At 44.6% G+C, this 13,323-nt stretch overlaps 1 protein-coding gene across 1 annotated transcript; it reads left to right on the top strand.

Annotated features, from left to right (window-relative positions):
* The first annotated feature begins 253 nt into the window (after window positions 1-253).
* Window positions 254-13,225, top strand: snorc (secondary ossification center associated regulator of chondrocyte maturation). The gene is made up of 3 exons (XM_010867123.3): window positions 254-1,162; window positions 11,637-11,810; window positions 11,991-13,225. The coding sequence occupies exons 1-3, from the start codon at window positions 1,087-1,089 to the stop codon at window positions 12,098-12,100; spliced, it is 360 nt and encodes a 119-aa protein (XP_010865425.1). The 5' UTR covers window positions 254-1,086; the 3' UTR covers window positions 12,101-13,225.
* The last annotated feature ends 98 nt before the right edge of the window (window positions 13,226-13,323 follow it).

Genomic DNA, 13,323 nt, shown 5'->3' with positions numbered 1-13,323 from the left:
CAAGCCATGCCGTATTAATGCAAAAGGAGCCCCGACCAAGTATTGAATGCATAAATGCAAAAACATAAGAAACATTTGCAGGTGTGTTGTAAATTAGCTGATTAGAGCTCTTCTCAGGTTGACAGTTGTGTATTGGAAATGTTTCTAATATTTTGAGATACTGGATTTCTGATTTCCATGAGCTGTAAACCATAATCAAGATTGAAACAAAAAAGGGTTGAAATGTTTCAGTTTGTGTAATGAATCTAGAATATATGAAGGGTGTGAGTGTCACTATTTGATTTGAATTATGGGGTAAAAAATCCACTATATTTTTTGATGCACCTGTACATATTTATTAAGCCCGCATCTTGTTCATTAATGGGATAGTTCGACCTAGATTCATGTTTGGGTAAAATAACGCTTACCCAAGTTTTTCTGGAACGCCCAGAGTCATTATACACAACAAGCCGTTATTCACCTCTATCCCAGCCTGGTATTAGCATTATTAGTATCAACCAAATTCAAGCCACAAAAGTTGCATTGCAAACGTAAACAAACTAAAAAAAAAACAACATAAAAGTAAGGGTTGATAAAAGCTAAGCAAACTGTTTCTTTCAAAATATACGCATACCTCCATACGTTAATCTGACTTTCATCTCTACCTGAAGATCTAGGGGGCAGATCATTCATCCCCTAAACCATTGTGAAAAAACCTCAGTGTCTGTGATAGCAACTAACTGGAAGGCACGGGATGATGGACTGATGGTTGTATGATTGTGTCCAGTCTAATTTCTTGAAGTAGATGTTTTGGACTGTCAGATTAGGGTCAGTCCAGCAATGCCGTTCTGTTGGGTATTGTTGAACTGACCCTAGGTCAGCAACTGTTTGTTTAATGAGTGTGATGTGGGTCAGCCCTCTTCAGAGGCGTTGACAAAGTCTGCACTGTCCAGACGCTTCTCTCTCCACGCAAAGTCTCTCCTCCCACTTTTCCACCTCTATCCCTCTTCCCACTTTTCCCACTCTCCAGCCCTCCACTAACCTATGCTTTAGTCGCTTTGGATATTCCCTGTTCAGCCTTAGCTCGTCACAGACACAGGAACTATCATGGCTAACTGCAGCAGCGTCTCCAGACTCGTCCTCCTAGCCTTCCTAGGCCTCTGGGTAGCCACCATCCATTCAGGTAAGCTGGTTGACTGTCATCCATTCTGTCTGACAGTCATCCATTCTGTCTGACAGAGTCACAACTGGTTGCCCTTGAATAGGTTACAGGAGGGTGTAATATATGATTATATGTTGGGTCTTAAGTTGTTGAATATCTTAAGTGTGAATGCTTATCAAAGCTTGCACTTCCATATATTTACTAAATTGTGAGTGTGTTAAAAATGCTGCTTTACCTTACTCAGACCATGGCAGGAATCTGAAAAGATTGAAAGTGGGAAACCGGTTTGGTTGTTATGCCTGTGTAGAGAGATGTGAATTTGAATTACAGCTCACTGAAAGACAGACCTCAGGATTTGCCACCAGAAACGGGTTGTCAATGAGGTCATGTGCCAGAAAGTTGAGGTCAAAGAATAGGCTCTGCGTTTTGTGTGCACCAACTGGCACATCAACACCTCGTCCAATATTATGTATATGCGTGCAATGTCTGTGATTGATAGATTTTTGACTTTCTGTTGGCGATCCATTAAATGTATTTATTCCCAATATTTGTCAAATAGGTATTTGGTGAATATTGTCATACTGTTTAGCTGAGCATAAGATATGTGTATACGTGTCATTTCCCCCCCACCGTTCACCTACCGGTCTGGTTGTTAGTCTCACACTAAATGATGCAGTTGTTTGAGGGAATTTGGAGTATGGCGCCTGAAAGCTGGTCTTTGACAAATATGGTGACTCACCTGCTTTTATAATAACTCATGTTTAGAACATGTCTGAAACCGAATATTGGCTCAGTTTGGCTGTGGTTTCATTCAGCCTAGAGTCATCAAGCTTTCTATGTGCTTATTCATAAGGTTTGATGTTGTTTCTTTTTATACAAAGTATTAAATATGATTTGAAATAATTGAATACCAACCATTTTGTTTTGTGTCATGGTATATTTAATACCCAATTTTGTTACCAGTGGTTTTCTTTGCTTGAAAAAAACATATTTGCTTGCAAGTGTGGTTTTACTGCTGATTGAGAATCAGCAGATCCGCTTGAAGTCTGTCACGCACATGTTTGATTGTTCTCCCAGTTTCACTATGTCTCCATCCATTTCTTGCTCATTTGGATTTCTTTCTCTCTGTTACTCACCTTCTCAAATTGCTCATTTACCTATCTCATCCTTAATTTCTGTATGTCTCTGATAGTCTCACACCTAAGTGATGAGCCTAAATTGAGGCCTAAGAAAGACGGCTATTCCACAGAGCATGGGATTGTGAGGGCCATGGGAACACTGCACAGCCGCACCGAAGACCCTAGAGGTCAGGGCAAGGGTTAGACCCACATCAGGCAACCAGAAAACATGGCTGTTCCCCCCTCGAACACAATCATCTGTTAGCAAACGTCCTAAGGCAGTGAGTAGAAAAACGACAGCAATGAGCTGTTGACATCACTGGCATGTCTGAGAATGTAACGCCAGAATGAATGTCACACCTAAGCATTTTTAGTAGGAGCAGTTTTAAGTTAAAGTTTTTCTGAAAACATTGACCGGTTGCCGTGCAGGGAATCAACACTTTCAGTGGGCCTCTGACATTAATGTAATGTAGGACAATGTAGCACTAGAATGCACTTGTTGGTTTGACATGGTTTTGTTTTACAGACACATTTCTATGCAGTTACTAAACTTGTCATTTCATTGTTGGTCTGCATTTACATGATTGTTTAAGCATGGAACTTTGCGTTTTCTCTGTAAAACAGCACTTCCTTTTTTATGGTTTGTTCTTCTGGGTTTATTTAGTTCCTTTTATAATGTGTTCGTGCCAAAATATGCCAATGGTCTCATATGTTTCAGACTCTTATCAGCACCACCGAAGTATTAAAATATCTGCAGATCTTCAAAATTAGTCATATGAGTGATGTTAGTAGAATGAGTAGGTGTTTTTTGTACCCAGTCTGTAAGCAAACTGCTGACTAAATCCTTTTCCTCATTTTCTCTGCCTAACCAATTATTTGGTATCAGAGAAAACAAGATGGCTGTTGGTGATAATTTATTCAGTTTATTTCTTTATGTGTACTTAGAAAAACAGACAGAATATTAGCAGTATGATGAGCTTTTTCACTTGCAAAAGAAACCCACGCCCTTAACTCTTGACAAGCAAAACTTAGCTTGGCACGCCAAAAAAAGCTCTATAATTATTTAGTAAAAAATATTTTTACTACTCCTCTGTATTAACCTCTGAGAGCCACACTCTCATCTCTCTGTGATTACTAAATGATGAAAGGACATTTTATAGTATTAGGACCCAGCTATAGTACTGAATGTGCTGCCAGAGACCCATGCCCTCCTGGCTCACATGTGGTCTCTGCCAGCTTAGAGGCTGTGACAAGAGTTCTGCAACGAATTACGAACCTCACAATATTTGAAGCTGACGCTCTTTTCAGGAGGGGGTAAGAAGGGGTGTGTGGGAAAGAGGACACCCCCGCCTGGGCCGAAATCAACGGAGGTGAGGGCACGGGCACAGCCGTAGAGCCTGGTACTCTGGTAGGAAGGGGTTTGCAGACTCCTGTTAGCACGCTCTGTCACCTCTCTGGGTCGTGTGAAATCTCGACAGGAAGAGATCCAAGCCACAAACCTATTTTTGTTTTTGAGTGTCTGAGTTCAGCCTTCAGCGTTGTGCTGCTGGGGTTCATTTTCCTGTATGCTTCCAAGTTCAGCTAACAAGCACCAGATACTCAACTGACTGAAATGTAAAGGCTTTGAATGTGTATGTGTCTTAGTGTAATTACATTTTTGTGTATTTGTTTTTTTATTTGTTTTCATTTTACGGTAGTTGTTTTGCATTTAAATGCCTTTGGCTAGGTCATCCTCAAAAATTAGGATTGGTTCTCAAGTGACTTATTTCATTAAACCCTTGTTAAATAAATCAATAAATGTGAAGCAGATTCACAATTAACTCTTGACTCTACGATGAACCATGTTAGCGTCTTGTCAGACTGGTTCTGGGTCCTGGGATTAGTCCCATGTAGAATAATTTAGTGGACTGGTATTACTTGAAAGTTATAGTGAAAATATTATTGGAAACTGATACATATGGCCCCAGACACAGCTTAGGTTCAATCTTTTACTAAGACAGAAGTTTATGCTGCCCAACAGTTGTTCTCCGGTCAAACATGGAAGCGATTACCTGGAGTTTACAGAGAAGAAACTCCTTCCCTCCTTGATGAGAAAGCAAACACCCAGCACCCATAGAAAAACATCTTATTTTTTATTAAACCCAGCCCCACACAAACAAACAGACTATTTGAAAAACATTTTTGTTTTTAGGCTGGACCTACTGGAGGTTTGACCCTGGCTGGCCATTACCGGTTGGAGCCTACCCCTACTGCATCCTAGTAGCAACCCTCCCTGGCCACACAAATGGACCTTTGTCCCCCAGGCTCAAGGCCTCATTGATTGCAGCGCTGGCCAAGGGCCCAGGACTCCGTACCTACAGCCAGCCCCTTACACAGGAAACCCCACATAAGATTCAACAGACACCGCAGCATCAGAAATACCCACCCCGCCCAACCTTCATTTATCCACTGTACATAAGCCATCGTCAACAGTGAGCCATTGGAGTTTGTGTGTGTTGTTGGATTTTTAGTGAAGAGTTGGTGAAGATCTTGTACATACCAATACATTTATTGTTGAGTGTTGGTGTTTTTGATGTGAAAGTGATGTTTTGTTGTGTGTATTTTCATGTTATGAAATTCTGAGTGGGGAATGCATCTCTGAGACTTTGAGTTCATTAAGGTAATTGAGTTTGTAGTGAGCCCTGTAGCTGAGGGGTTGGGGGGTATACATATCCATTGTAAATAAAATGGGTGTAAATATGTGTGGAGATCAAATGTTCACTTGAATAAAAAAAAAAAGGTATGATTTCTTAGCTTTACACTTAAAATTTGAGCCAGCCAGGATAGAGTTTGGTCAAATACATTGTCCGTGACCAGAATCTGCTCTTGGTGCTCAGGACTCGAGTAATTGGAGAGTCCTTTTTAAGAGACCTAGGTCATGACTACTATGAAAGTGTGAAAAGTGGCATAGTGCTCCCATGCCAGGAACTGTGGAATGCATGTTGAGAGGTGCAGGAAGGAGGAGGACGGGTAGAAGACAGAAAGAGGAGAAAACTTAGGTGAAGGGAGGTGAAGGAAAAGGTGTGTGTGCTGCGCAGGCTACGTGCTACTCTGTACAGAGTGGGTAGATGCCTCACAAAGACTACCTTTCAGGCCCTGAGTGTACAGAGAAGCTATTAGCATAGTTACTTTCCACTGAAGAATCAAAGACTGTGGTTAATACTTTGCTCTGTATCTTACTGTCCCTCACTGGCTCTGTTAGAAGAACATACATTGGGTGGAGTATGAGTCAAAGCAGCTCCTTCCAGTACACACATACAGCCGCTGCATAGGTTCAATCCCAACTGCCATTTTAAAACCCTCTATTCTCCATCTCTCCCGCATTTTATCAATAAATAAGCATTAAAATCCAGAATCAATAGATTTCTCTGTATAATACATACAGTACCAATGAAAAGTATGAACACCTACTCATTCAAGGGTATTTCTTTAGTTTCACTATTTTCCACATTGTGGAATAAGAGTGAAGGCATCAAAACTATTAAATAGCAGAAATCATGTAGCAACCAAAAAAGTGTCAACAGATCAAAATCCATTTCATAACACACCTCCGGGATTTTTAAGGGAGGAGAGTGATGGATTGCTGCATCAGATGACCTGGCTTCCACTATCATCTGACTTCCACCAAATTGAGATGGTTTGTGATGAGCAGGACCAGAGAGTAGACATGTCTTTAAGTTACTTCATACAAGTCCGAGTCAAGTTTCATGTATTTTAGTCGCAAGTTCAGGTCAAGTCTCAAGTATTTGAAGCACTATAGGCTATAATTATAGTCAATTTAGTCCAAAGCAAGTCGCATCGCATCATCTTCCGCTTAATCCGGGGCCGGGTCGCGGGGGCAGCAGTCTAAGCAGGGATGCCCAGACTTCCCTCTCCCCAGACACTTCCTCCAGCTCTTCCGGGGGGACACCGAGGCGTTCCCAGGCCAGCCGGGAGACATAGTCCCTCCAGCGTGTCCTAGGTCTTCCCCGGGGTCTCTTCCCGGTGGGACGGGACCGGAACACCTTCCCAGGAAGGCGTTCCGGAGGCATCCGAAACAGATGCCCAAGCCACCTCAGCTGACCCCTCTCGATGTGGAGGAGCAGCGGCTCTACTCTGAGCTCCTCCCGGGTGACCGAGCTTCTCACCCTATCTCTAAGGGATCGCCCAGCCACCCTGCGGAGAAAGCTCATTTCGGCCGCCTGTATCCGGGATCTTGTCCTTTCGGTCATGACCCAAAGCTCATGACCATAGGTGAGAGTAGGAACGTAGATTGACCGGTAAATCGAGAGCTTCGCCTTGCGGCTCAGCTCTTTCTTCACCACGACAGACCGATACATCGACCGCATTACTGCAGAAGCTGCACCGATCCGTCTGTCAATCTCCCGTTCCATCCTTCCCTCACTCGTGAACAGGACCCCTAGATACTTAAACTCCTCCACTTGAGGCAGGCACTCTCCACCAACCTGAAGTGGGCAAGCCACCCTTTTCCGACTGAGGACCATGGCCTCGGATTTGGAGGTACTGATTTTCATCCCCACCGCTTCACACTCGGCTGCAAACCGTCCAAGTGCATGCTGAAGGTCCTGGCTTGAAGGGGCCAACACGACAACATCATCCGCAAAGAGCAGAGACGAAATCGTGTGGTCCCCAAACCTGACACCCTCCGGCCCCTGGCTGCGCCTAGAAATTCTGTCCATAAAAATTACGAACAGAACCGGTGACAAAGGGCAGCCCTCCCGGAGTCCAACATGCACAGGGAACAAGTCTGACTTACTGCCGGCAATGCGGACCAAGCTCCTGCTTCGGTCGTACAGGGACCTGACAGCCCTTAGCAAAGGACCCAGGACCCCATATTCCCGAAGCACCCTCCACAGGATGCCACGAGGGACACAGTCGAATGCCTTCTCCAAATCCACAAAACACATGTGGACTGGTTGGGCAAACTCCCATGAACCCTCCATCACCCTGTAGAGGGTATAGAGCTGGTCCAGTGTTCCGCGGCCTGGACGAAAACCACACTGTTCCTCCTGAATCCGAGGTTCTACTATCGGCCGTATTCTCCTCTCCAGAACCCTGGCATAGACTTTCCCGGGGAGGCTGAGAAGTGTGATCCCCCTATAGTTGGAACACACCCTCCGGTCCCCCTTCTTATAAAGAGGGACCACCACCCCGGTCTGCCATCCCAGAGGCACTGTCCCCGACTGCCACGCGATGTTGCACAGGCGTGTCAGCCAAGACAGCCCCACAACATCCAGAGACTTGAGGTACTCAGGGCGGATCTCATCCACCCCCGGTGCCTTGCCACCGAGGAGTTTCTTAACCACCTCGGTGACTTCAGCCCGGGTGACGGACGAGTCCACCTCTGAGCCCTCATCCTCTGCTTCCTCAATGGAAGACGTGACGGCGGGATTGAGGAGATCCTCGAAGTATTCCTTCCACCGCCCGACGACATCCTCAGTTGAGGTCAACAGCTGCCCACCTCTACTGTAAACAGCGTTGGTAGGGCACTGTTTCCCTCTCCTGAGGCGCCGGATGGTTTGCCAGAATCTCTTCGAGGCCAGCCGATAGTCCTTCTCCATGGCCTCACCGAACTCCTCCCAGGCCCGAGTTTTTGCCTCCACAACCACCCGGGCTGCAGCCCGCTTGGCCTGTCGGTACCCGTCAGCTGCGTCAGGAGTCCCACAAGCCAACCAGGCCTGATAGGACTCCTTCTTCAGCTTGACGGCATCCCTTACTTCCGGTGTCCACCACCGGGTTCGGGGATTGCCGCCTCGACAGGCACCGGAGACCTTACGGCCACAGCTCCGAGCGGCCGCTTCGACAATGGCGGTGGAGAACATGGTCCACTCGGACTCAATATCTCCAACCTCCCTCGGGATCCAGTCGAAGCTCTGCCGGAGGTGGGAGTTAAAGATCTCTCTGACAGGAGACTCGGCCAGACGTTCCCAGCAGACCCTTACAGTACGCTTGGGCCTGCCGAGTCTGTCCAGCTTTCTCCCCCGCCATCGGATCCAACTCACCACCAGGTGGTGATCAGTTGACAGCTCCGCCCCTCTCTTCACCCGAGTGTCCAAGACATACGGCCGCAGGTCAGATGAGACGACAACAAAGTCGATCATCGACCTGCGGCCTAGGGTGTCCTGGTGCCACGTGCACTGATGGACACCCTTATGCTTGAACATGGTGTTCGTTATGGACAAACTGTGACTAGCACAGAAGTCCAATAACTGAACACCACTCGGGTTCAGATCAGGGGGGCCGTTCCTCCCAATCACGCCCCTCCAGGTGTCACTGTCGTTGCCCACGTGGGCGTTGAAGTCCCCCAGTAGAACAATAGAGTCCCCAGTCGGAGCACTTTCCAGCACCCCTCCCAGAGACTCCAAGAAGGTCGGGTACTCTGCACTGCCGTTCGGCCCGTAGGCACAAACAACAGTGAGAGACCTATCCCCGACCCGTAGGCGCAGGGAAACGACCCTCTCGTTCACCGGGGTAAACTCCAACACATGGCGGCAGAGCTGGGGAGCTATAAGCAAACCCACACCAGCCCGCCGCCTCTCACCATGGGCAACTCCAGAGTGGTGAAGAGTCCATCCTCTCTCAAGGAGTGTGGTTCCAGAGCCCAAGCCGTGCGTAGAGGTGATCCCGACTACCTCTAATCGGAACCTCTCAACCTCACGCACTAGCTCAGGCTCCTTCCCCGCCAGCGAGGTGACATTCCACGTCCCTAGAGCTAGTTTCCGTGTCCAGAGATCGGGTTGTCTAGGCCCCTGCCTTCGACTGCCGCCCGATCCTCTTCGCACCGGCCCCTTATGGTCCCTCCTGTGGGTGGTGAGCCCACGGGAGGGCGGCCCCACGTCGCCCGTTCGGGCTGAGCCCGGCCGGGCCGCATGGGGGAAGGCCCGGCCACCAGGCGCTCGCATACGAGCCCCAACCCCGGGCCTGGCTCCAGGGTGGGGCCCCGGCTGCGCCATACCGGGCGACGTCACGGTACTCAATATTTTTTTCATCATTAAGGGGGGTTTGAACCGCTCTTAGTCTGACCCGTCGCCTAAGACCTGTTTGCCTTGGGAGACCCTACCAGGGGCATATAGCCCCAGACAACATAGCTCCTAGGGTCACTCGGGTACTCAAACCCCTCCACCACGTTAAGGTGGCAGTTCAAGGAGAGGCCAAAGCAAGTCCTTAAGTTAATTAAGGTGCACTTGTTGGAGATAACTATTCTTTCATGGGCTATTTTAAATGAGCAGTTGATAATCTAGTACACAAATACTGAATTGCAACATTTAATTTATCATAGCAAACATGCATTTTATGTTTAATTGAAGTATGATCATGTTGTGGCTGGGGCCGGTCTATTTTATCTGCCACTAACCAAATTGATGATTTTGATTAACCATTTCCTAACAGCTCTTTATGTTCTGTATAGTTATATGTGTTAGCTAGTTATTAGCTACTGTAACTAACTAGAGGGCAAAGATTAGAAACAGGCCCAATTCTAACAGCGAGCTAACACTTGGCTACGCACTTAATGTTAAAAATCTTTGTAGCCAAATGTTATTATGATTGGAACAGATGCACTGTCGCTAACGTTACCTAGGTGACTTTCAACTTAAATCACTTGAGCTACCCGACCAGAACAATGCGAGAAGGCAGGTTTTTTTCTTAGTTTTAGCTATTCTATTTTTACCTTCCAAGGCATGAGTCCAATGACTACAAGTCCAAGTCATGTCTCAAGTCTTTTGAACATATTGCAAGTCAAGTGACAAGTCAATTTATTGGTGACTTAAGTGTCTTGAGTCACCAACTCTGCCGGAGAGTGAAGGAAAGGTAGCCTACAGGTGCGCATATGTGGGAACTCCATGAACCTCATGAAGCTGGTTGAGAGAATGCATATAGTGTGCAAAGCTGTCATCGAGGCAAAGGGTGGCTGCTTTGAAAAATCTAAAATATTGATATTGGTTTGTTTAACACTTTTTGGTACTACATGATGCTATGTGTTATTTCATAGTTTTGATGTCTTCACTATTATACTACAATTATTATTCTACATATTATTAGCATATTTTTTGTAATTTATTAATACCCAGTCTAATGTTTGATGCTCAGTCCACTATTCCTTTTAGTTTTTATTTCTTTTGTACAAAATTGCTGCCTTAACAGACCAGGACAAATTCCTAGTTTATTGTGAAACTTAAATGGCAATATAACGCTTTTTGGTTCTGATTCAATGAGGAAAATAGTAAAATGATAGAAATATGCCTGAATGAGTAAGTGTCCAAACTTTTGACTAGTACTGTATATAAAAACATCTTCCAAAGGGCATTCACACCTAGATTAGCAGCCACATGCACAGAGCAAATTACTTGGACAGATGGGAAATGTGTGGAATAGCATAAACCAGATTTTTCCGTCACACTTTCTCCTCAGGCTTGTTTTATACTGATAGCTGAAGAGCAACTGAAAGTGTAAGGAGTTGCAGGTATGACTGAAAATGTCACAGTTAGGGAAACATTCTATTTTACCTTTAACAAACACACTGGGTCCAGACAGCAGCTGGGCTTAGATCGCTGGGTTTGGACATCCCCCTGTCAATCAAAACACTGGACTTTTTTCTGACTGGCAGTCCTCAGGTTTTGAGAACTGGCGACAACACTTCTTCCTGAAGGACTCTTTAGATTGGATCCCCCCCAGGAGTGTATCCAGGCCTCTGATTTATTCCTTGTACACACACGACTTCATGGCTCTGCACAACACCGACTCCATCGTACAATGTGCAGACACCAGTTGTAGACCTGATAAGCAACTATGAGCAGTCTGTCTACAATGAGGTGGTAAGCCAACTGACATTATGTTGTCTGTATAACAACCTCTCCCTCAATGTTAGCAGAACAAAGGAGGTGATTGTTGAATTCAGTAAGAAGAGGACATTACCAATCCACATTAACTTGGCTGAGGTATTCTGCAGTTCCTCTGTCTACATAGTTAGGGACCTGTCATGGTCCATCAATTCCACCAGTGTTTGGCATCCAACCTGACTCCTCTCCAAATACTGTTCCGGGACCTTCGAGAGGAACCCAACTGGATCTTGCATAGCCTGGAATGGGGACTGACCGCAGTTTGGTACAGCAGATGAAGAAATCCCAGCACATCACGAGGGCTGTTCTTCCTCGTATGCAGGACATTTATCCGAAGCGATGTTGGACCAAAGCATGCAGCATTGTCAAGGACCATACATACCCTTTATATTTGTTTGCATTGTCGACAAGTATACTATATGTAACAATGTTGTATAGTCTTCATTCTGTTATTCAACGCATTTCAAACTATTGATACTGTTTGACCACTGTTATTCACAGAGACTGTGGCAGATCCGGTGCCCACTTTACAAGGGGACAACCAGGACACAATGTCTGGCGGAGGAGCATCAGACCAGACCACAAAAGATCCCTTCCATAATGAGGAGAAAGCCTACACCATCACCTCAGATTACGATGAGACCACTCACACACAGACCATAGACGACGTTGAAGGTGTGACATCTTACAGTAAATTACAACACTTCCCATCACCAGTCAAATGACTTCATTACTTTTATTAATATCAGACATTTAATTATAGAGGACAATACTGTATATTCTGCCAATGATGCATTACAAGAAATCACACTGACAGTGTTATTTGTTAATAGTTTTTTTGTACCCTGTGTCCAGGTGTCCTGGGTCCTGGCGCCATCACAGCCATTGTCATTGCGGTCTTCCTTGGGGCTTCAGTCCTCCTCGCTCTCATTGTCATCACTCTCAGGAAGTTCACAGCTTCCTAGAGCCACAATTCCCTTTGAATCTGTCTTTTACTTTCTTATTTCTACTTCTTATCATTCATGTCTGCCTTCTCCCACCCAATCTATATCTTATCACTTTCACTTCACACAGATATATTGTGAAAGTGACAACCTGTCGACAACCCCTGGATAACCCCGGGATGCTGTAATAGTATGAGGCCTCGAAGAGCAACGGACAATGAATTATCTTTCTATATCTACTATAATCATACTGTTACGGATGCTGCACGTGCACACAGCATTTAAATGTACATTTAAGTCATTTAGCTGACGATCCACAGCAACTTACTATGGAGTTAATGCCAACTTTCATTCAAGTCAAATTTATCAGATACAAAGTGAACAGTTTACTTCAGTGAAAGTTAGGATCCGTGACATAAAAAAACAAGATTATTGAGAATGTCAGACTCTTTCTTGTGTCAAATCGTAGCTTTATGAATTGATGGTTGAAAAATAAAATATCCTTGTCTACATAAATATCTGTAGTTTACAATTGCTTTTTGTGTTTTTTTTGTTTGTTTTTTTATGTATATTAATGTATCACTGTCTCTATGCATCAATCCTGTGCATGGAAGTTTGAGATGAGTGTGTGTTTGTGAAAATGAATCCTCCATGTTCACCTCTATGCAGTATTTAGTCAAAAGTAAAAGGTTACTGACTGTAAATCTAATACTCAAGTTAATTATATGATTTACTTTTTTAATGATAATATCTGATGCCAGATATATTTTCTCAAAGCTTTTGTGTGTTTATCTTGCAAATAGATAAATGGTACATTTGTCTATTTTCCATTGGAACAAATATATTTACCGTGAATGAAAAATATAAAATCTTAAGACGAAAATGCTGGCATCTTCAATAAATAAACATAAACAGGGGAATTTGTTTTACCTGCAAAGCAAATATTAACCATGGATATAAAAAGACAGAATGGTGACTGTTCAGTGTTAATGTATAATTGCAAGTTTGTTTGTGTGTGTATTAATATGTTTGTGGATGCATGTGTATGATATGTTTTGGGGGTATGCCAAAAAACAACATTTCCTTTGTATTACAAAATATCCTGTGAGTCTACTATCACCTGTTGGAACAATCCAATAAATCACTTCCTACAAGAAATAGTAGTTCTACATTACTTGTACAGTTGTTGTTTCTTTTTAAGGCATTACATGAGGACTTCTTTGACACCATACATTATGAAAGTT

The sequence above is a fragment of the Esox lucius genome, chromosome 3 (assembly GCF_011004845.1).
Source record: "Esox lucius isolate fEsoLuc1 chromosome 3, fEsoLuc1.pri, whole genome shotgun sequence".
Taxonomy (NCBI): domain Eukaryota; kingdom Metazoa; phylum Chordata; class Actinopteri; order Esociformes; family Esocidae; genus Esox; species Esox lucius.
Note: the sequence above shows the minus strand (reverse complement) of the source record. Positions and strands in the feature narration are given on the sequence as shown.